This window comes from Equus przewalskii, chromosome 4 (genome assembly GCF_037783145.1).
Source record: "Equus przewalskii isolate Varuska chromosome 4, EquPr2, whole genome shotgun sequence".
NCBI classification, from domain to species: Eukaryota; Metazoa; Chordata; class Mammalia; order Perissodactyla; family Equidae; genus Equus; species Equus przewalskii.
Genome location: NC_091834.1, coordinates 49,465,249 through 49,488,663, shown reverse-complemented (window position 1 = coordinate 49,488,663; position 23,415 = coordinate 49,465,249). Strand labels below are relative to the sequence as shown.

Sequence of the window (23,415 nt, the reverse complement as noted above, 5' to 3'; positions counted from 1 at the left end):
CATATACAGTAGCGAGGAATAAAATGCACACACAAAACAATGTCATAAAATGAAAATGTCTTCCAAACATGACCACTCTGGCACCGAGCCTTCGTTTCTTCCTCCTCAAGGTCTTCCACGCCACGTCCTCTAACCCACTGCACAACGGTGGACGCGCGTCGCTCCTGCTGTCGCTTCCAGCGGTGGTCTAACAATTCCATTTCAAAAAGTCATTTCCGGAAGACATTTTTATGATGTTTTTGAAAACAAACGGGCATTTTACAAGACGTGTGATTTTCTAACTCTACTTTATCATACGTCGGCCACCTCTTCCCATCTAGAAGACCTAGATGTAGCCAAAGTTTTCTTTTGAAAGGTTGAGAGAAAAGTTGAGAGCAGCTTTTTCATATTATATACACAGGCCTTCCATAAACGGCCAGTAAATCTTCCCAAAGGGTGGCGGTCACTTCCCGTGGGCCAAACGTGGTCTTTTCCTACCATTTCTGTCTTGCAAGGTCAAGGTCTGACGGAACTGAAACCGAAAGCCCGAGGGCCCGCCGACCCTTCCACCGCCATCAACCGGGGCGCCTCACCTTCGGCCCGAAGGCCTTTGTCCGGTGTCGTCCGGACGAGGGGAGATCTCGTCCCACTGGGACAGAGCAGTCACCGCCATGTCCCGGATCCGCGCGGCTCCAAGGCCTACGGGTGGCCGAGCCCGTGTCCAGCAGAGACGCCTAACGACGCTCCTCGGGGTTCGAACGGCCGCCATTCTTCTGCCCCGCCACGCCCAAAGGCACGACGTCCTCGGCGGCCCGGCGGGGGGCTGCGCCGCGGCCCGGCAAGGTTGGGCAGGGAGACCGGGCTCGGCAGAGTCCAGCCCAGAGAGGCCGCCGCCATTACGACTCGGAGGTGGGGGTGGGGCCAGAGAGTCGCTCCTGCTTCACGGTCGGCCAGCCCGCGGGCAGCCGCGGCAGAGGCTCTGGGCTCTGCAGGACAGAGCCCCCTATGGCCTGGCCGCGGGCCCCCCAGCCCACCCCCTGGCCCCAGGCCGGAGGGCCCCGGGAGACAAGGCCGTGGTCCGCTTCTCACCGCGCTCTCTGCCGGAACTCAAATATCATTTTTTATATTCGTTTATTTTCCCTTCAAAAAAGAGAGCAACTTGAACTTTATACTGTCTTATCTCCGGTAACCATAAGCCAGCCTGGTCCAGAGTAGGACCACACATCTAGGAAATAACTGTTCACTTTGTCGCTTTTCTTGTTCTCTCTCATTTAATCTTCACAACTCTGTAGGATGAACATTATCATCATTTCTACTTACGTTAATAACTTGTCTGGGGCTTCAGTGGCTACTGATCAGGTATTCGAACCCAGGCAACCTGGTCCTAGAGAAGGACAACTGGAGGCTGGGTGCAGAGGGCAAATGGCCCCATGATCATTGTTCCTCAAGTGACTCTTAAGTTATGACAATTGTTAAGGCAATGACAAAAATGTTACAGGAATTATTATGAAATATGTGATTAAAATCAGGGGTTCCGCTGCGAAGTATGCAGTAAACGAGAAAATATTCCTTTCATGTTCTTGCTTTCCCTCCAAGCAGCACTGGAGAATCAGTTCCCCAACTGGCCCACAGCGGCCCACTCCTCCAGAAGTTAGAACCTGTCTAGTCTTCTCCAGGGCCCCCGCTCTTAACCACTGTGAATCCTGACTCCCTTAGTGGGAAAAACACAAAATTTGGGTTCAAAAGATCTAAGTTTGACACAAGGCTCTGTCACATACTGAGCTTGGGCAAGTCACTGAACTCAGTTTAATCTCAATTTAAAGTGGAGCAGGGGGCCGGCCATGTGGCACAGCGGTGAAGTGTGCAGGTTCTGCTTTGGCGGCCCAGGGTTCACCAGTTCAGATCCAGGGTGCAGACACGGCACTGCTTGGCACGCCATGCTGTGGTAGGCGTCCCACATATAAAGTAGAGGAAGATGGGCATGGATGTTAGCTCAGGGCCAGTCTTCCTCAGCAAAAAGAGGAGGATTGGCAGCAGATGTTAGCTCAGAGCTAGTATTCCTCAAAAAAAGAAAAGAGAGAGGATCAGAAGTATTGATAAAATGGCACCATTTTGTGTTAATAAAAAATACATAGGTAGATATATCCAGAGAGGATAGATACAGATAATAAATTAGATAGGTAGTAAATGGATAGGGACATGCTTGAACATAGAGAAAATATTTCTGGAAGAAGGCTCAAGAATTGATAATTATCGCCTCTAGGAAGGAGACCCATAGACTGGAAGATGGGTGGGGGAGAGAACTGTTTTACACTCTTGACATTTTTGTGTTGTTTATTTTTTATATATCCTCAATAAGCTACTGACCAACAGAAACAGATGGACATACAAACACCCACATGCGTACAAAGTGGATAAGTAATCCTAACCCTAAATTCAATTATGACTTATGTGATCAATTAATCTTGTAAAAATATGTCACTACTTTTGAAAGAATTAACCCCTAGTGTGGAGTATCTTAAATTTTCTCAAGCTTACCAGGTAACCAAGCATCTGTGGGAAGAGTATCTTCTTCATTAAAAATAGTGTGGTCTACAGAGAAGTGCCAACTGAAGCTGATGACAATCCCACATGTATTAACCATAAGGACAACTTTGAAGATGATTGCAGGCAATTTCATGAAAAAATAAATATAAGATCACATTGAAACAATAAAGATCAATAATATCAGAAAAATACCAGCGACCTGATATCAGAAACAAGTACAGCTAAGAAACTGAGTAACATAAACATAAAAAAGAATTTTTTAAATTTTGCCATAATGTACATGAATTTTTAAAACTTTTGAGAATAATGTTTAATAGAACTATTTGTAATCTATTATACAATAAATCCAATTTTGGCTGACATACATATTTCAAAATATTATTTTAAAAATTATATAATTCCAATGGCTTTTATTATCTCCTTTTACTCTCAAAGTTGTACTGGATTAGAGGGTACATTACGTGGTCACACTAGTGGGAGAAAACCAATGACACTGATCAGTTCAGACCCCACGTGACCTCGTTTCACTACCTCTTAGATATTTGACTTCTTTCTCATTCTTATCTCTTTATCATTAATAGAGATAATACGTGAGGAGTTTAACAAGGATGTCAGAATATTTTGAGATTTCTCTATAAACCACTACCCGTCAAGACCAAGGTGACAACTTTCCCACTCTCTGTAAAAGGAAAACTTAGGGATCACTGCCCGGTTGTTTCTTTGCATTATAAATTCTGGATTTCAAATTAAAATTGTAGGTCAAGTTTCTAAACCTTCAGCAGGAAGAATTCCACTTGACTAGCATGTCCCAAGCACATCTCCTCTGAGAATCCTACATAAGGAAGAAAGCATGATTAAACACACACACAAATCAGTGGCACAGTAAAAGAACCATACAACCTGGTTACATGAGGTTTCTCTCAGGGTGACAAGAAAGGTTCAACTAGGAAAACTATAAATTTGCAGTAGGAGTCTCTCCTTATCCAACCAAGCTCTCCAGTGGCTGCCTGAAACCGTGGTTAGTACTGAATCCTAAATATGCTATGTTTTTCCTATACATACATACCTAAGATAAAGTTTAACTTATAAATTAGGCACAGTAAGAGATTAATGGCACTTTGGGGCCATTATTAAGTAAAATAAGGGTTATTTGAACACAAGCACTGTGATACTGTGACATTTGATCTGATAATGGAGGCTACTAAGTGACTAATGGGCAGTAGTGCATACAGCGTGAATACACTGGACAAAAGGATGTTTCACTTCCTGGGTAGGACAGGAGTGGGACAGCATGAGATTTTTTCACACTACTCAGAACGGCTTGTAATTTGAAACTTATGAATTGTTTATTTCTAGAATTTTCCTTTTAATATTTTTGGATCGTAGTTGACACAGTAACTGAAACCACAGAAAGTGAAATTGAGGATAAGGGAAGATTACTGCATATGAAATGAGAAAACTCACATACTCATCTTTATAGAACAAAATCCAACATTCTTGCTTTTAAGAGATGTAGTACAGGAACAACGGCTACCTTCTTAACATGGGAAATCAAACCACCCCTATGTCTCAAGTTAAAAATACTAGAATCATACTCTTCTTAAGGTCAGAAGCAAGACAACCATCACCCCCATTCTTTAGCAGTGCATTTGTTAATATATCGATTAATAAGAGAAAAAGAGAAAGGAAGGCATGGAGGGAAGGAGGGAAAGGAGCTGGGAGGAGGAGGGAGAGAAGAGGAGGGAGAGAGGAAGGAAGAAAATTTACTGAACAGTAGCCCAGATTAGGGACCAGCAACTGGATTTGCAGCTCATACAGTCCGTGTCACAGTACTCAACTTTGCTGTTATTGTGCAAGAGTAACCATAGACAATATGGAAGGAAATAAACATGGCCGCACTCCGTCCAGTAATCTCTATGGACACTGAAATTTGAATTTCGTGTAATTTTCACATACCACAAAAGATTCTTCTTTTAATTTTTTTCCCAGCTATTTAAAAATCTAAAAACCATTCTTAGCTCCTGGGTTGTACAAAAAGAGGTGGGCTAGATTTGATGACCCTACCCTGGATCACTTTAACAGTAATTAACTCCAGGAAGTGGAACTTGGGATATGTGTGTGTGTGTGTGTGTGTTTTGCGGTGGGGTGCATAGGAAAAGGCAGTACTGGTGAAGGGAGAGAGAATTTTACTTTTTATTTTGACACAACGCTATACTTTAAAAGTGTTTTACCATAATCATGAATTCTAAAATTTTTAAATCTATTAGACAAATATAAACAAACTTATCTAATTGTCTGTTTTCCTATTTTTTCCATAGTAAGGGTTTTACAGAAGGACTGTAAAGAGCAATCAAATTATAAAAATGTTGACTTTTACAACAGCATTTTCATTTTCTTCTCTCAGAAAAAAAGGACCTGCTTTCTCTAGCTGTTAATTACCTTCCTGTAAACAGAGTGACCCTTAGGAATTCTATTTGCGTTATAGCTTATCTGCAAGCCTCACTGAACTTTCATCACGAACAATGGAGCACACACAGCTCCTACATTTATACCAGGTTTGTTCTTCCTTTTTTTTTTTTTTTTTTTTGATGTTGAACTCCAGCCAAACATTAATTACCTTGGGAAGTAAAAGGTAGAAAAGAAAAAAGCTCAAAGATGGTATTTGGCCTCATTTTATGAGGATACTCAATCTCATTTTAGAGAAAGGGAGAAGAGTTTTTTTTAGCGTGAGAAGCATGGGAACAAGACAGAAGTACAGAGTTGTTCAGACAAACCTGTTGGTGTAAGTTTGCAGGTGACCGTGCTCTTGTTTCCATGCAGGTGGGGCTGGAGGTCAGCGGGGGGTGTGTGTGTGTGTCTGCATATCTATAAATCCACACCCATTTTTAACCAGAAACATCCAGAATACACTTCCAGCAAGAGCACTGGCAAGTTCAGGTAAGCAAGCAAAATTTCCGGATTATTTAATCAGTGGTCAAGCTCTGCTATATTTAAATCAGCAATTTATCGCTATTCAAAAGTGAGGTCTTCAGGGAAGGGTGGGGAAAGTTCAGTTAAATTGTATTTTTCTTCTTTTAATGAACTGGATTTCTTTTGCTGGTTTTATACTTTTATTCTCTACTTATATTAATGATATTATAATAAACTGACATTTACCGAAAATGACCCTTTAAAAATTATGCTACCAGTAACTATTTTTCTTCCCTGTTTTCTTTTAAATTTTATTTTAAAATAGGAAATATTGCTATGTGATAGCTGAGTAAATGACTTAAATTACTTTTGAAAAGTAAAATGCTAGTGTCAGAGAATGCTAACTGGCCAATATTTATAACACGTAATTGTAGGCATTTGGTTATATGGCTCCTGGGTGCACTGTAAGCTGCTCCAGGGCCACAATTGTGTCATATTCGTCTGTGTCCCCAAGTAGATTAACCATACATCTCTTATGAGAGGACCCTCAAGAGTTTGCATTCTATTTTACCAAGGAAAGCATTGTTTGTGTAAAAATAGCAATATATAAATGGATGGGCTTTGTCATAGAATATATTCAATACCTACTTTACAATTTATCAATGTAAACCGGAAAAACAAATATTTTGATTTTTTAAGTAGAACAGTCTTTGACAGTAATACATAATAACTTGAAATTTGAAGGAAAAAATCGTTCCCACTCAATTCTAAACCTGGCAGCTTTAAAATAGGAAAATGGTGAAGTTGTACTTTATTTTAATATAGATTCCATCTACTTATCTCTGTCTCTACCATAGAGAATCTTTTCTGACACTTTCTCCAGATTAACTTTTCTCAACTCTTCTTCATATTCAGGAAAAATCTTAAGGCAATTAGGGACTCTTTTCCCCAGGAAAATGGACAGAGGCACATAAAATTTTAATACAATTGCAAGGTTTTTTGAACCTTTGTAGCTCAGTCATAGACCTCCTAGAGCCCACTGGATCCAAGTTAAGACCCTGCCCTGGGTGGTTGCTTCCGTTTCTCCACAGCAACCTTCCACCTGATTGAGCCTGCGCTTCTCAGATTAGACTTTGCTCCAGATTCAGCTGTCCCCAACCTCTGCTAAAATCTACCCTTTCTTTGTTTCAGTCTCTAAGGTACAAGATGACCAGTCCTTAAGGTAAAAGATGGCATTCTGAAATGTTTTATGGTATTAATAAGTTATGGGAACTTAAATTGAGATCCTTATCAGGCACCACGGTTATTGTTTAACAAGGTTTTCAATGCTTGAACACAAAGAAATTCAAAAACGGATCCACTGCAGATTAGGGAGGGAAATAATTTAAATAGGGTCAACCTGGAGTGGCAACCGTTTTCAATCCAGACGGGGACTGAAGGGATACACCACTGGCAAGGGAAGAGACTAGAATGAGAGGAATGAGGAAGTGTCTGGAGAAATCTAGACACTATTAACTCCTCCGCCACCAAGTCGCTGCTCTCCTTCATGACTGTGGTTGCTGTAGGGCATATGTTGCCTATTACCATTGTGAGGCAGGAAATTATTTTAAGGAGGGTTTGTGTCCTATTAGTCTTTCAATTTTCCACAGTGCCTAGTACAGTTACACACAGCAACTTCCGTGTTTGAGCAGAATCACCAAACAGTCACTCACTATTTTGATGGAGAATTCACTACTAAATAATGCTTATTTAGGAAAATGTTAAAAGGAAAATGTTATTTAAAACATTTAAATTTAAAACATAAACATGAAAGATTTCTGTACATTGATCTCATATTTTGAGGTGATTTCAAAGCTGCATATGTCAACTATTTTCACGTGAGTTTTATATGCTACAAATGCTGTAACCAAATAACACCTCACAAGTACTAAATACTCCCTGTAATGTATTTATCAAGTGGTTTAAGACAGCTCAGGTCCAACTCCAGACTTTTGATTATATCTTAACATACAGAGTGTAAGTGACAGCACGTTGAATTAAAAATCAATTTGAGCTCTAGCTAACTAAGGGAGAATGTCATTGCAGCAAGTCTGCTCTATTTTACACATATAATTAATTTATAAATAAACATAACTATATAATTTATAAATAAATGTAACAACAATCTAGTATAGTAACAACTATACTACATTTTTAAAAAGAGCTGGGTTGTAAACTGAAGGGAAAAAGAGTAAGGAACTGATGGAAGGATGAGAAAGATAAGTGACTGTGGAGGAATTGAAGACCAAGAATATTCCATATTCTATTTTTCCTCTGAATTCTATTTTAAGCAATATTTGTTTATGCCTAATCTTAGCTTGGTATAGAGTTAAAATGTTATTTTAATCTATTAGATCAAGAAGGATCAAAAGGCAAAGAATATTTATGTATGCCAAAAGTCCCCTTTGCACTGCACTTAACAGTTGCAAGGCCTTTAATAACGTGATCTTGAGTTTCACTGCAGTGCTGTGAGCACAACAATGAAGTCGGAAGTGAGCTTCGGGTGCCCTGCTCCAGTTCTCTTTCACCTTCATTGTGCTGCTCCCAAGATGCCCAAGCTGTGGCTTTTCACCAAGTGCACATTTATTGAGTTGATTGCCCTTTCAAAATAAAACATGAATGAAAGTTCTAGGTAGTTCTACCATGTCATCTCACACAATCACAGCAATCTATCAGCATAGGTTTGGTCTAACTCTTAACACATGTCTTAAGGACAGCCTGAAGTAACTTACTAGATTCTGAAAATTATTTTCTACCCTCTAGCTTCATTTGAATGATTCTCAAAAGACATGATGTTGCACTCGGCTTTGGTCTTCTGCCTCTTACTCATCACAGTTTCTTCCAACCTTGCCATTGCAATCAAAAAGGAAAAGAGACCTCCTCAGACGCTTTCAAGAGGTACTAGAATCTCATTTTATTTTCTAAACTCAGTCATTTGGATTGTTTTAAAGTTCCTAGTCTCTTACTCATAGTGTAGTTATAAAACAAACTCAATTAACTGAATATTTTGTTGTGTACTACCTTAAAATAGGCAACCCCCCCCCCCAAAAAAAAACAGAAAGGACCAGTCAATGGTAAAGAGTGAAACAAACCAACTGAAAAACAATAGCAAGTTGCTGTATCTTTGTAAAAATAGTAGAGGTTTGGTTTGGATGCATATAACTTTGGTAACCAGAGTTCTAGAAAATAATATTAATTGGTATGTTGTAATGATGTCCTAAAGCCAATTAATATCCCTCAAAATCTGCTCCAATTCCCTGCCCTTTAGTTAGTCAGGCAAGAAATAATTCGGAATAATTTTATCCAAGCATCTCCAGAAACTTATACTTCATTCTACCCTCTGAGAATTTTGGTTAACCAAGTGTTTGCTATATTGACTCCAGAAAGCAGCTACAGTGGTTTTAGACATCATAATCTAGATTTGTCATTGGCTACATGTTTAGAAAACATTTCAATTTTGTAGTCACTGTTCTCCTTTGGCCTAAGAAACAAATACATCTTCATCTGTAAAGAAGCATTTCATTTAAAAAATTCTCAAGATTTGTTTCTGTAATAGAAATGGGAACAAAATCACTTATCTCCACACAGTTAATTCAAAACTTGTAGTGCAAACCATTACATCCTAGTGACCACTACTTGGGGTGGTAATGTAAATAGAGCAAACAAATGGAGACCAATTGTAGTATAATTTCAAATTCTAAAATATTGACTTTCTTTCCAAGTTCATTCATTCCTTAATAGATGTATTGAGCACCAGTCAATTGCCCATCAATGTTCAATCAAGTTAATTTATTCTACTTCAGTTTAAAATCACAGAAACTATAAATCTAAAAAAACCCAATATTTTTACAAAATAAATTAAAAGAGGAAAATATTTTAAGTATAATTTACCATGTATCTCCATATATAAACACAATAGTTATAAAACAATGAGCTCAGAAGCCTTCAAGTGCCTAAGACTGAACTAGTCGTACTCTTAAAGACCCTCCAGGATGGAGTTAAACAGCATGCTGTTAACATACCATAAGGCACAAACATTTCGTGTATTCACCTTTATTAAAACTTTTTGGTGAATTTTCTGAAAAATATGCTCAATAGTGTGGTAAATTTTAAACAATTTGATGATTCTGCTACTTTAGTTATTTAGAAACTATTTTAATAGGGAAGATGACTGATGTTATCTGGGAACTCCATTGTTAAGAATTGATTTACATTCGGTTAAGCCTTTTACCATCTGCTGGTAACTGGTAACATCCTAACTTCTTTTTGAATCAAAAGAACTGCCCAGCACCCAGCCCAGTGCCTGGCATATAATAGATGCTCAAAAACATATTGGATGAATGAATAAAATCTCAGAAGACAAGCAAGCATAGCTAGAAATAGAATTATGGTAATGAACAGAGACCTTGAGGAGAGCTTAAACTCTGTACCACCTTTGGCCTACTGTGATTACGAGACCATGTGTATAACAAATAATTCTAATCCAATCTGGCTCCCCTACAAGGCCATGCATGCATTGTTTGAGAGCAGGGATTGTTCTGTCTTACCTTTGTACACCCAGTGCTACGTGAGGAAGGCATACAGCAGATGTTCCTTTAATGTTTGTGGGACTAAGTTGAACGGAAGCAAAGAATAGTAATTGTTCCCTTTGCTGACGTCCCAGCACTGAATGATATTTGCAACAGAATAGGGAAATTAAGTAGGAGCCCAGTAGGAGCTGTTTCTAAAATAACTCATTTAATGCAAAATGTGGTGTGAAGTTACTACGTGTGTTCAAGCAAAATTGTAAAGAAAACTTTTCAGGATTATTACAGATAGATGGGGTATTAAACTAACACAAGACGTCTTCAACTATTAAGATTCTGAAATCAGGCAGAAACAAAACAACAACACTGCTGGTAAGAGAGGAAAATAGTGCAACCCCTTGGAAACAATTTGGCAGTTCCTTAAATGATTAGATATAGAGCTACCATATGATCCAGCAACTCCACTCCTGGGTATATACCCAAGAGAAATTAAAACCTATATCCACACAAAAACTGATACACAAATGTTCATAGCAGCATTATTCGTAAATGCCAAGAAGTAGAAACAACCCAAATGTCCATCCCTGGATGAACAGATACATAAAATGTAGTATATTCATACAATGGAATATTTGGCCACGTAAAAAAGTGAAGTACTAACACCTGCCACAGCATGGATGCACCTTGAAAACATTATATTAAGTAAAAGCATCCAGTCACAAAAGAGCACACATTGTATGAGTCCACCTATATGAAATATCCAACAAGAAAGTCTACAGAGTCAGAAGGCAGATTAGGTGTTTCTTAGGTCTGGAGGAGATAGATGGATTAGGGGGTGACAGCTAAAGGGTACAGGATTTCTTTTTGAAATGATGAAAGTGTTCTAAAATTGATTATGATGCCCAGCTCTAAATATGCAAAAGTTACACTTTCCAAGGATGAATTGTATCGGTATGTGAATTATATTTTAATACAGCTGTTACCGAAAAGCCAACAAGCAAAATCATGGAATTGTTTTTGTCTTGCTTCATAATTCTGCATCTTAATTCTTGGCCATCTTTTAGCCATGGTATCAAAACCAGAAACTGCAGTCTGACAGTATGAAACATACAAGAAAATCTGAGTCCAAACTAGCCTGCAAATATTTCTATTTTCAAATTAATTCAATCTCTCTCATCTGTAGACCAAGACATTTCCTAAAAACACTCTGCAGTATTTCTGAATGTGTTGTGCATTCTTCTCCTCAATGATCTCATTCTTTAATGTCTAATACACATTCCCAACTACTTATATCACTTCTTTAAAGGCTAGTGGGTTCTCTCTCTACTCATTGCTTTCTATTTCCCTCTCCTCCACTCTTCTGGGTGCTTCCAAAATACCTGTATTTTATTGTGTCTCTCAACCATAAAATTCCCATACCAGTATTTTTTCCATGTCAGAACTCAAAGCAAAATTTGGAATTCCTTTTTTTCATGATGTATACTAACCTAGAAGTGTCTGCATGTCTTGGCACTCAAGATCCTAGCATACTGTACAGTCCAGTCCAAAATATTCCTGATAGATTTACAAAACGTGCGAAGATTAACTGTAACTTCCTCTTGTTTATTCTGAAAGCCAGAGCTCTTGCATGGTCCAGAGATGTCTTTGCAATTATCAGTAATCACAGCGTTTGTTGAGCACTTACTGGGTTCAAGGCTATGCACCTTGAGGTTTGAAACACAGTCACCAAACCTCAGCACTATAATCTGAAAGGACACCACCTCTTTATAGCTGGTTATAATTACGTATCCTGTATACCATATGTCAGACAGCTGCTTGGTGGCTTAGTTAAATATCTGTCGACAGAGATCTGCTTATCACATGCCCATTTCAGAGCTCTTCTGTGAGGTAATGCATTGATTTCTTCTGTTTTAGGATGGGGTGATGACATTACTTGGGTACAGACTTATGAAGAAGGTCTCTTTCATATTCAAAAAAGGTAAAACACCTCTCAGTTAAATTTGACAGATCATATAGATTCCTCCCCATAGAGGAGCCCAAAACTAGCGCGTTAGCTTTTGAAACGATATCACAAGTATTTACTCTGCTATTCGATGCTCCTTAGACTAAGAGTTGCCATTAGAATGTTTTTTGTAAACAAGAGCTCTAAATACCTTTGTATTAATTTCTTAATTACCCAAGCAAGCTTTTGAATATAAGTTGTATTAAAAAAACAGTCTGTAGGCATTACACAAGCTTAAATAGGAAACTGGTTTAGCGCAGCAGTTCTCAAGCCTGTCTGATCATCAGAACAATTCAGGAAGTTTTCTTTAACATTCGTATTTATAATCGATCAGTCAAGTACTTCCCAACTATCCCCTGCTAGGTGCCAGGCACTGCTCTATGCTCAGTGACCAAGAGTGATGTGATTTTTATCCTTAAAGAGCTACTAAATCTTTGGGTATGGAGCTGAGAAACTTGTACTTTTTTTTTTTTTTTTTTAAGATTGGCACCTGAGCTAACAACTGTTGCCAATCGTTTTTTTCTTCTGCTTTTTCTTCCCAAAAGAAACTTGTATTTTTAAAAGCTCCCCAAGAACTTATCAAATATCTAAAGAACATTCAATTCCAGTACTCTTTTAAAGAACAAGATCCCAAATGAGAATTGAGTAAAACACTGTCTCAAAACTGGACAAGTATTGCCAAAAAAAGTCTGTAGAATAATCTCATTTCCAAATAGGAATGTAACAAATAAACAACATATTGGCAAAGAGCACCAGCAGAGCATTTAAAGAATACACCCCAATAAAGTGAGACTTAGTCTGGGAATAGCCAGCCCTGATGCTCTAGTGGTTAAGATGCAGTGTTCTCACCTCCACAGCCCAGGCTTGTTTCCCCATCCATCTGTCGGTTGTCGTACTGTGGCGGCTCTATGTTGCTGTGATGCTGAAAGCTACGCCATCAGTATTTCAAATACCAGCAGGGTCACCCATGGTAGATAGGTTTCAGTGGAGCTTCCAGACTAAGACAGACTAGGAAGAAGGACCTGGCCACCCATTCCCAAAGAAATGGGCTGTGAAAACCCTATGAATAGCCACAGAGCATTGTCTGATATAGACCCGGAAGGTAAGAGGACAGCACAAAAAGGACCAGACAAGACTCCACTGTGCTGTACACAGGGTCCAGGATCTCCAAGAGTTGGAATCCACTTGATGGCGCTAACAACAAAGTCTTGGAATGCCAAGAAGATTCAAGATTAAGAAATCTAATAATTAAAATAATTGAATATTTATAAGGAGACAAGTCATAGAAGTATCTCCTATCTCCATAAATGCTGAAAAAGCATTTAAAAGAATGCAAAATCTACATGTGAATTTTAAAACAACTTTTATTTAACAATATTAATTTTTTTTTGAGGAAGATTAGCCTGAGCTAACATTTGCCACCAATCCTCCTCTTTTTGCTGAGGAAGACTGGCCCTGAGCTAACATCCATGCCCATCTTCCTCTACTTTATATGTAGGATGCCTGCCACAGCATGGCTTGATTAGTGGTGCATAGGTCTGCCCCCAGGATCCAAACCAGTGAACCCTGGGCCACCAAAGCAGAGCGTGCAAACTCAACTGCTATCCCACCAGGCCAGCCCCAACAATATTAAGTTTTTTTCGTTTATCCTAAGAAGGAAATATCCATTCCCTCAAAAAAGCCAACATCATGCTTAGTGGGAAAACAAACAGAAGTATCCCATTGAAGTCTGGATAAGACAAGAACGTCTACAATCACTGCAATTATTAATGCTGTCCTGGAGGTAGCAACCAATGCAATTCGATGAGGAAAATTAAAAGTACAAAACTCGGAAGGCAGAAGGTAAAATATCTTTATTTGTAGATGTGTACGTGAAAAACTGATCGTCAACTGAAAGCACTCAGAAAAATGAAGAGTCAGTTAAAGTCGATGAGAACAAATTAATATATAGAAATCAGTAGCATTTATACACAGAAAAAAAAGTGGCCAAAGGAACTTATAAAATACCTCATTTAAAATAGCAACAAAAAAGATAAAATATCCTAGGATAAACTTGACAGAAAATACACAAAATCTACATGAACCCAAAGGTACTACTGAGGAAAAAAATTAAAAAGCAATGAAAGGATCTATTGTGTTCTTGGTAGGGAAGACTCAGCATCATAAAAATGTCAGTTCTCTCCACATTTAAAAAAATTATAAGACAATCAAAATAAATTGATAGAATTTTTTTTTAAAGATGATTTCAGAGTTGAATTGAGAAAGACAAGTAGTAACATTCTGAAAAGAAATTAGTGGGGATTAGCCCTTAATTGCTATAAAACATATGGCAAAACTACAATAAAACAACATGTTACTGGTAAATGAATCAGATGGAGAGTATAGAAATAAAAATGGAGACTATAGAAAATTTTACACAATAAAGTAGTGTTTTAAATCAGGGGTTGAACAGACAGAGTATGTAAAATAATTAGTGTTAGAGAGAAGTTGGTAGCCATTTGGAAAACAATTTGGATCCATTCCTCACATTTTATATTACAACAAATTACAAAGATTTAATATTAAAAATGAAACCATTAAGGAACTAAAAGATATTGCAAATTTTATTTCTATAAATTCTTGAAGTAGGGAAGACCTGATACTAGGGTGAGGCAAGAGGAGAACCTAGGATACGAAAATAAACTTTTTGCACCCTAGATGCTCCTCTTGCCTCACCCTACTCCTGTCCTTTACGCTTGAGAATGGCCAAAGAAAAATCCTAAAAGAAACAATATTTTTGACTACATGAATTCTTTGCATAAGCAAAACCTTGTCATAAACAAAGGAAAAAGACAAAAACAAAACAAACCCCAGAAAACTAGAGCACAATAACACAAGGGTGAGTTTCTCTAATATACAAAGTACTCATATCAATTAATAAGAGGTCAACAAGTCGACAGAAGAAAACGAACAGATGATATGAAAGTTCACAGAATAGAGAAAAAAGGTAATTTAAACATTTGAGTGACTATTTTTCCAGCTTTATTGAGATATAATTGACATGTAACATTGTGTAAGTTTAAGGTGTGCAACATGATGATCTGATATATGTAGATATTGCAAAATGATCACTACCGTAATTAACACATCCATCACCTCACAATTACCATTTTGTTTTTGTTGTGATAACTTTTTAAGATCTACTCTCTTAGCAACTTTCAAGTGTACAGTAGAGTATGGTTACTGTAGTCACCGTGCCGTACACTGTAGCCCCAGAACTTATTCACCTTATCACTGGAAGTTTGTGCCCCTTGACCATCTTCACTGATTTCATTGCCCTGCCCCTGGGAACCACCAATCCTACCAACCTAGTCTTCATTTCTATGAGTTTGGGTTTTTTTAGATTCCACATATAAGTGAGCTTATAAAGTTTTTGTCTTTCTCTAACTTGTTTCACTCAGCATAATGCACTCATGTTTCATCCATGTTGTCACAAATGTGTTGACAGACACTTAGGCTATTTCCATGTCTTGCCTATTGTGAATAATGCTGCAATGAAAGTGGGAGTGCAGATATCTCTTCGAGATAGTGATTTTATTTCCTTCAGATATATATCCAGAAGTAGAATTGCTGGATCATATAGTAACTATTTTTTATAAGAAAGGAAAACCACATTAACTTCCCTCTTTTCACCTGTTGGATAAAAGAATTAAAAGTCTGATAAGCAGTTTTCGTGAGAGTAGAACAAACAGTTGCCTCTTACATTACCATATGCTTCTATGAAAAGTATATATATCAAAATTATAAATACACATACTCTTTACCCAGAAATTCCACTTTTGGAAATTTATTTACAAATATACCCACTGGTGTGCAAAATCATATATAAATAACATCATCAAAGCGGTGTTTGTAAATGTTTGGAAATAATCTAAACACAAAAAACTGGAAACAATTTAAATAGCTATCTTCAGGGGACCAGTTAAATAAATTAAAGAATATCCATATAATGGAATATTATACAGAAGCACAAGGGAATGATATCCAAGATTTACCATTATGTTAAAAAAGCAAAATGCAAATACACGTGTATAGTGTGCTAGTATTTATACTTTTTAAAATGAAAGGAATATGCACTTACACATATACATACACATGGACATATACATTTACATATTAATAAACATGCATTTACATAAATATAGACATATTCGTATGCTCATTCCTATATCTAAACATATACATAAATGCATGCATGTACATATACATATTTGGGTATGTGATCTGAGAACCTCTGGAAAGAAACATAAGAAATGGTAATACTGCTTACTTCTGGAAGGCAGGAGTAGGAGGAAGAATTTTTATATTTTTAACTTTTGAATTTTAAATCATCTGAATTTGTAACCTATTTTAAAAGAAAAAATGTAGAATTTTAAAAGATAATTCACCAAATGATGCTGATAAGCAGCTGGGCTTGGCAGACTCTGGTTTTAGAGAATCTCAGAAGTACAGCTACCTTCTCAATTCAAGTTTCTCACCATCTAATGTGCTAGTTCATGAGATTTTAGACCAGGGATCCTCTGTTTTAATCCGATCTGCAAGCTAAGAATGATTTTTACATCTTTTAATTTTAATAAAAATCAAAAGAATAATATTTTGTGACACATTAAAGTTACATGAAACTCAAGTTTCAGTGCTCACAAGTCAAGTTCTACTGTAGCACAGCCACGCTCATTTGTTGCATTAGTGTCCATGGCTGCTTTTGCGCAATAATGGCAGAGTTGAGTTGTTGCAAATGAGACCACATGGCCTGCAAAACTTCAAATATTTACCATTTGCCTCTTTGCTGAAAAAAATTTTTAGCCCTTTTTAGACATCCTTTTTTAAGACTTCAGTGTCTGCTAGAAACAGAAGCACTTCTTGCTTGTCCTGAAACGGAATAGTGTCCTGATTTGAATGTCTGAACAAGCCTTTCAAAGCTGAACTGTTAAGACGGAGTATTCTGTGGTCTTGATAAATTCTTCCTTGGACTCCATTTACCCAGAAATCTGGTGCTGAAATTAGTTTTCCAAGAGTCTTTGGAAAGACATCAACATCTTTCCCTATACATAGCTGTTCTTGGTTCCAGCTGTTGTGCATGTGCTGGGAAGAAATGGGAGCAGTTCAGGAAATCAGAATGACTCATGCCCTAAACTGTTCTGTGTCTCAGGACACCGCTACCTCCCTAAGCTCAGGCAGAGTCATCTAGTAGAAAGATGACTACTTGATGCTTGGGAGGTCCAAGCTCTATACTTGCCTCTAAAAACGTCAATAAACATTTTTAGGCTTAGTTTTGTACTAATAAAAAGAGAGAATGATATTTTATTCATCAGATCTGCGTTTTCACCAATAAATTTGAAGTTGTTGGCAAATAGCCTTCTATGTCATAAATCTTAAAAGGTAAGTTGTAGGATTTACTCTCACCTAAAATTTACTTATATTCCAAGTTTGAGGATTAAAATTATTATCAATTCAAAGTTTGACACTTGAGACTAAAGTAAAAAAATATGGTTATTCAATGACAAGTACTTTATATGATTACCTCTGTTTTTTAAAAGATTTATGCTTAATATGTATACACTAGTCTATCTCCTTTTGTACCCAGCATCCTCTCAAAATTAAGGAAACATTTTTTAAAACATCCTATGTATCCAAATCATAATTCTTTTTATCCTTCACTGTAGTTAATATTCTAATTTTTCTCCTACTTGAAAGAGCAGGGAAGTCGATCAGCTACCATAAAAACTTTTTTTAGAGAGTTAAAATCAAAATGACACTGAGGGGGTCGGCCCCATGGCTGAGTGGTTAAGTTCACATGCTCCGCTTCTGGCAGCCCAGGGTTCGGATCCTGGGCGCGAACATGGCACCGCTCGTCATGCCATGCTGAGGTGGCATCCCACATGCCACAACTAGAAGGACCCACAACTAAAATATACAACTATGTACTGGAGGGCTTATGGGGAGGAAAAAAAAAAAGATTGGCAACAGTTGTTAGCTCAGGTGCCAATCTACAAAAAAAATGACACTGAAAAATACACAGATACGGAACTCTCACTGAGATGGTTTGTACGTTGTGAGTTGTTACAAGAATGAAAGGATGTGAAAATAGTCAAATATTAATAGCTGTTTTTGTAAAAACTGGAAAACAATTTTTAAAAAATCTTTAAAAAATTTGACTGTCCTGAAATCGGATACCACATGTTCATCAGAGATAAATATCTTATTCATAATATCCTTTCATCTCTGGAGACAAAATTGATTTTTCTTTTTCTAACTGCACTATGGTGTACATAAGAATCACGTGGTGAACTTGTCAAGCTACAGATTTTTGGAGCCCGGCTCCGAAGATTCTGATTGAGTGGGCCTGGGATGGAGCCTGAGAATTTACAGTTCTAATGAGCTGCTTGGTGATGCCCATGCTCCCAGTTCTGGGGCTGTGTTTTGAATAACATTGCCAATAGACTACTTTACTATGATTTATCAATCTGAGATTTTTACTTTGTCTTGTCGAAAGTACTAAAACTTTCAATCTAATTTCACTGTACATTTCTACTCAAAGTTAATTGCCTGACTTAATTCCACACTCTCTCTGTTTAGTAACAAGCCATTGATGGTTATTCATCACTTGGAGGATTGTCAGTACTCCCAAGGTAATGTTAGCTCCTGAGATCTTATTGTATTTCCAGTATGAAGTAGGAAATGGTCCTGGTAAGAATTGTTAAGAAAGCACTTAGCAAATCCCATTAAAAAAAAACAAACACACAACTGCCAGAGTACCACCATTTTATAAAGCACCACCATTTTACAAGACTACAAGTGATTGCTCATGATCTATTAAACATTTATATTTAAATGTCCTTTAAGATTTTATATCCCTCTTTCTCCCACACACACCAAAAAAAGGTGGGAAACCTTGCTGAAAGAAGATGTTGTTTTAACCAATGAGTCAAAGAGTTAGATGAAATTATAAAACTGGTGGCTTTATTAAGTGATTATCCCTTGATATCTTTGTGGACAGACCCTGTCCCTCATTGCTTCCCAATGAGAGACAAAGTGGCAACGGGCCAATGAACTATTTACGTCCAAGTTACAGATGCAAACAAATGCAAAGCACTAGCTTTATTTTACTATGTGCTATTGAAGGCATCTTTATCCTTAAAACTAACTGGCGTTATGTTTTCCCCACAGCACTAAAAAAAGTGTTTGCCCAAAATAAAGAAATACAAGAAATGGCTCAGAATAATTTCATCATGCTGAATCTCATGGTACAAAAACCTCTACAATGTTTTCTTAACATCACAATTCAATGGAAAATTTGCATCTCTTTTTTTTTTCTATTTTTAAGATACAAAGAGTTAAAGTTTTGGTAGATATAGAAATGTTATATAGAATTGTAAGAGGCCAAAATATACAATTTACTGAAAACCTTGTTCACATACAATACTCCTGAAATTAACTGTCAAAACCAGTCCAGTCACATTCATTTTTTTCTTCTGCGCTAGCATGAGACCACTGATAAGAATTTATCACCTGATGGACAATATGTGCCTAGAATCATGTTTGTGGGTATGTGTATAATCTTATTTCATCTGATTGACAAAATTAATTCGTAGTATTCTTGCTTTCATTTATTTTAAAATGTTAGTTCAAGTACTATTCTTTCTGAAGGTAAGTCATTAGTAACCCTGTTAATAACAGTTCTTGTTAGTTCTACAGTCAAAATTCACCATATCTATAATTTGTAAATTTTAGATTTTTAAAAACATATGCTATTAAATCAATATCCGAACGTACTTTCAGTACAGTTCCCCAGACTGTATTGACAGAGAGGTATGACACACTAAAATGAGAATTCAGGTTAACTCAGGGATTCCCATGTATGAAAACTTATTTTGGGGCCAGCTCTGGTGGTCTAGTGGTTAAGTTCAGCGCACTCCACTTTGGTGTTCCCGGGCACAGACCTACACCACTCTGTTAGCGGCTTTGCTATGCTGGCAGCTCACATATTAAAAAATAGAGGAAGATTGGCACGGATGTTAGCTCCAGGCGAATCTTCCTCAGCAAAAAAGCAAAAAACAAAAACACTGATTTTGATATAAGTTTGCTTAACATTTGTTTTAGAATAAGAGGCAAAAATGATTTTAAGGACATTTTAAGTAATACGTCAGTGACATTTTCTTCTTGGCAGATCCTTCTTTAACAGTCAGAGCTGATTTAACTGGAAAATACTCTAACAGACTGTATACATATGAACCTCAGGATTTACCAGTATGTAAGTATTCACAACTTGTCTTGAACAGTGGTTCTAGCTGACACTTGTCTGTCAGAGGGGTCAGTGATGCCCCATGTCAGTGCTGTCCCTACATCAGAGTCACTGGGGTTGGCAGTGGTGGTAGTGGCCAAAATGCAGACTCTTAGCTCCCACCAAAGTGAAAACTTCTGGGGCACCTTGGAATCTCTATTTTAACAGGAATGTCTAATAGTTCCTATGGTCACTAAATTTCGAGACCACCAAAAAGAATAGAGTATACATTTAAGTTTAACAAACCTCAAGAGAGCCAGTCCATTCTTCTGATGTTAAAGATCACATGTGATTTCCTCAAACTAAGAATTCAATCTTTTTGTCCTCTTTACTGCCTATAAGCAAGGAGATACAGTCTGACTTGAGAATTTAATCTATTTTTTGCACCATTCACTATCAATTATCTTTAATAAGATAACTATGCCTGTCAGATCCAGCGATACAAAATGATCAGTTAAAAAAAAATCTCTCAAAATCTGTCCGATAAATTATCATAAAGAAAGTTGATCAACCAGCTCTGAATGGTCCAATCCCTAATTTACATGTACACCTTTAGCATATATTCTTTAATGTTGCAGATAAATTTCCATGTTTTCATAGCTATTAATTTAAATGGTCGAATTTTAGATTCGGGGGTTAACAGATTCTAACATTTGATGCTTTCCTTTACTACTAGAATAACATTTTTTACTTTTATTTCAGTGATAGAAAACATGAAGAAAGCATTAAAACTTATTCAATCAGAGTTATAAAGGATGACCTCTAAGAGGTCAAGTGTCATGAAGAAAATCTTCTGGTTAACTGACTAATACTACATGTGCGAGTATATGGATTTTGTAGCGTTACCATTTAAATTTTTAGTGTGTTTGTAATATTCTTATGCAAGTAAAATGTTTCAATAAATGTTAAAACCTGAGCCTGATGATGTCATAGCTTCATTTTTTCCTGTCTCAGTAGTAAAAAAAAAAAAAAAGAAGAAGAAGCTTGTCATCAGCTGAGAGTTATGGTGGAGTCAGGAAGACCCAAGAAGAGGTGTCTGCACTGGTGGTCTCTATTTTCTCACCTCTCACTCACTTCACCCAGTAATCTAATCTGCATTCTGCCTCCTCAGCTCTATGGAATCTGTGAGTACAGGTCATAAACGATCTGCACGTTGCCAAAGCAAATGGGTGCATCTCGGTCCACTTATTTGAACTTTTAGCAGCATATTTCAGAGTTAACCGTTTACTTCTTTTCTTCCTTTAAATTAAAAAAGACATTTAACAACTAATTACAATAAATTAAAAATATAGTTTGAAAATTCAACTACATGTTTCCCTTAATTATTGGGTGGATATTGAATACTTTTAACAATTTTAAGAAAAATCTAACTGCCATGGGGAGATTGGAGAACTTCTCCAATTAACTGTAGGAGAGGATTATATCCATTCTGAAATTATCAAACCTCCAACCATCAACTCAATTGTTCACAGGGAGCTTCTGGAAGATCAGTTTCATGTCATATCTGTTTAAGTAACACAAAAAATAATTCTAATTCTTTATGGAAAAAATATCATAATCAGCTGGGAGCACTTCTAATTGCTCATGGAAATCCCATAATCAGCTGGGAGTAATTCTCAGAAGGGAGAAATGTTTCAGATGGCCAGAAATTTACCTAATCCATAGAATTCTATTGCATTTAAATAATTTAAATTGTTTGAGAAATAAAAGTACACTTTTATGAGAGATATGTAATATCTATGATACAGATATCTGATTAATTCCAATGTTTTGTGAGTCAGAGAAAGAAAGATTTCTTCCAGGTTTTATTTGATCACTATTCTGAACATTTTAAGCAGACTTTTAGTAACTGATCTATTTGAATATAAATAGATTACATGACCATCAGTACCAGGTATCCATGTGTCCTATTTACAAATGAATATTAAATACTCTGTTTTTAAAAAATTTTAAGTCAAAGTCTGGAGTTGACTCTTTTACATAAATGCTAGAAGACCAAAGTGCACCGGCATTCTCTTATTTAATAATTTAATGTTGAAGATTAAAGTAATATAGCTGATTTCATTGTTGCATAAAGAGTGCAGAGGCAGAAAACGTCAGTGGCATTTGCAGTGAACTAAGAGATCAGTTGACTGACTATTTAGTTATTGTTTTAAGAACTGATAAATAAAATATGCACTTATTTTTCTTCAATTAGTGTAAAAGTTACTAAATAAATTGATTATTCCTTATCATAAGAATGTATGTGCCTTTGTATTTTAATATACATATATATTTTATTATACATAATTTAATTATATAAACATATACTAACATTTAATATAGATATATTATACACATATTTGATAATTATTATTATATATAATTTGTATAATATTATATTATTATTACTTGATAATAAGTTAGTCAGTATAGCCTTGTAACCAATTTAGTTTCCTTCTCTACCTTACCTTAACAATGAAACTCTGTATCCTATCGAGTTGTTTCTACCTAATTTCTTCACTTGATAAAATTAGTGGTTTAGATTTGATCAATTCTATGGTTACCCCTAGCTTAGACTACTTATATGTGTATATAACTTTACTTCCATTACTTTTAGCCTTGTAATCTCCAAAAGATTATTTATTCCTTCTCTAACACATCCAATGTTAAGAACTAAATTCCCGACATCCACTCCCTAGAATAATGAGCACAATTCTGTGTGTATGGGCATTTTTATAGAGGAGCTTTTGGAGTTTTCATCTGCATTTCAAAGAGATATGAGTCAAAATTGACATATTCAAAAAGATTAGAATAGGGTTGTCAGTATAGGACATCTAGTTAAATTTAGAAATAAACAACTAGTTTTTTAGCGTCAGTGTTTTTGTTGTTAATGCCATTCAGTCGATTTTGACTCTTAGCGACGCTGTGCACAGCAGAGCAGAAAACTACCTGATCTGTTTGCGCCATCCTCTCACCTTGTGGCACTCTATCAGACAATGCTCTGCTACTATTCACAGGGTTTTCATGGCCAATTTTTCTGGACGTGGGTGGCCAGGTCCTTCTTCCTAGTCTGTCTTAGTCTGGAAGCTCCCCTGAAACCTGTCTACCAT

At 36.8% G+C, this 23,415-nt stretch overlaps 1 protein-coding gene across 10 annotated transcripts; it reads left to right on the top strand.

The window, feature by feature from the left end:
- Positions 1-729: 729 nt before the first annotated feature.
- AGR3 (anterior gradient 3, protein disulphide isomerase family member) lies at positions 730-21,239 on the top strand. Of its 10 annotated transcripts, none has more exons than XM_070615830.1 (10): positions 730-5,081; positions 5,347-5,463; positions 6,628-6,658; positions 8,239-8,373; positions 11,916-11,979; positions 18,619-18,671; positions 19,210-19,286; positions 19,524-19,587; positions 20,210-20,293; positions 21,026-21,239. In XM_070615830.1, the coding sequence occupies exons 4-10, from the start codon at positions 8,265-8,267 to the stop codon at positions 21,073-21,075; spliced, it is 501 nt and encodes a 166-aa protein (XP_070471931.1). In that variant the 5' UTR covers positions 730-5,081; positions 5,347-5,463; positions 6,628-6,658; positions 8,239-8,264; the 3' UTR covers positions 21,076-21,239. The 10 variants fall into 10 exon arrangements, with proteins under 10 accessions (XP_070471931.1, XP_008518390.1, XP_070471935.1 ...); XM_070615831.1 differs by lacking the exon at positions 730-5,081 and adding an exon at positions 5,161-5,308 and having other exon boundaries at positions 5,420-5,463; XM_008520168.2 differs by lacking the exon at positions 6,628-6,658.
- The last annotated feature ends 2,176 nt before the right edge of the window (positions 21,240-23,415 follow it).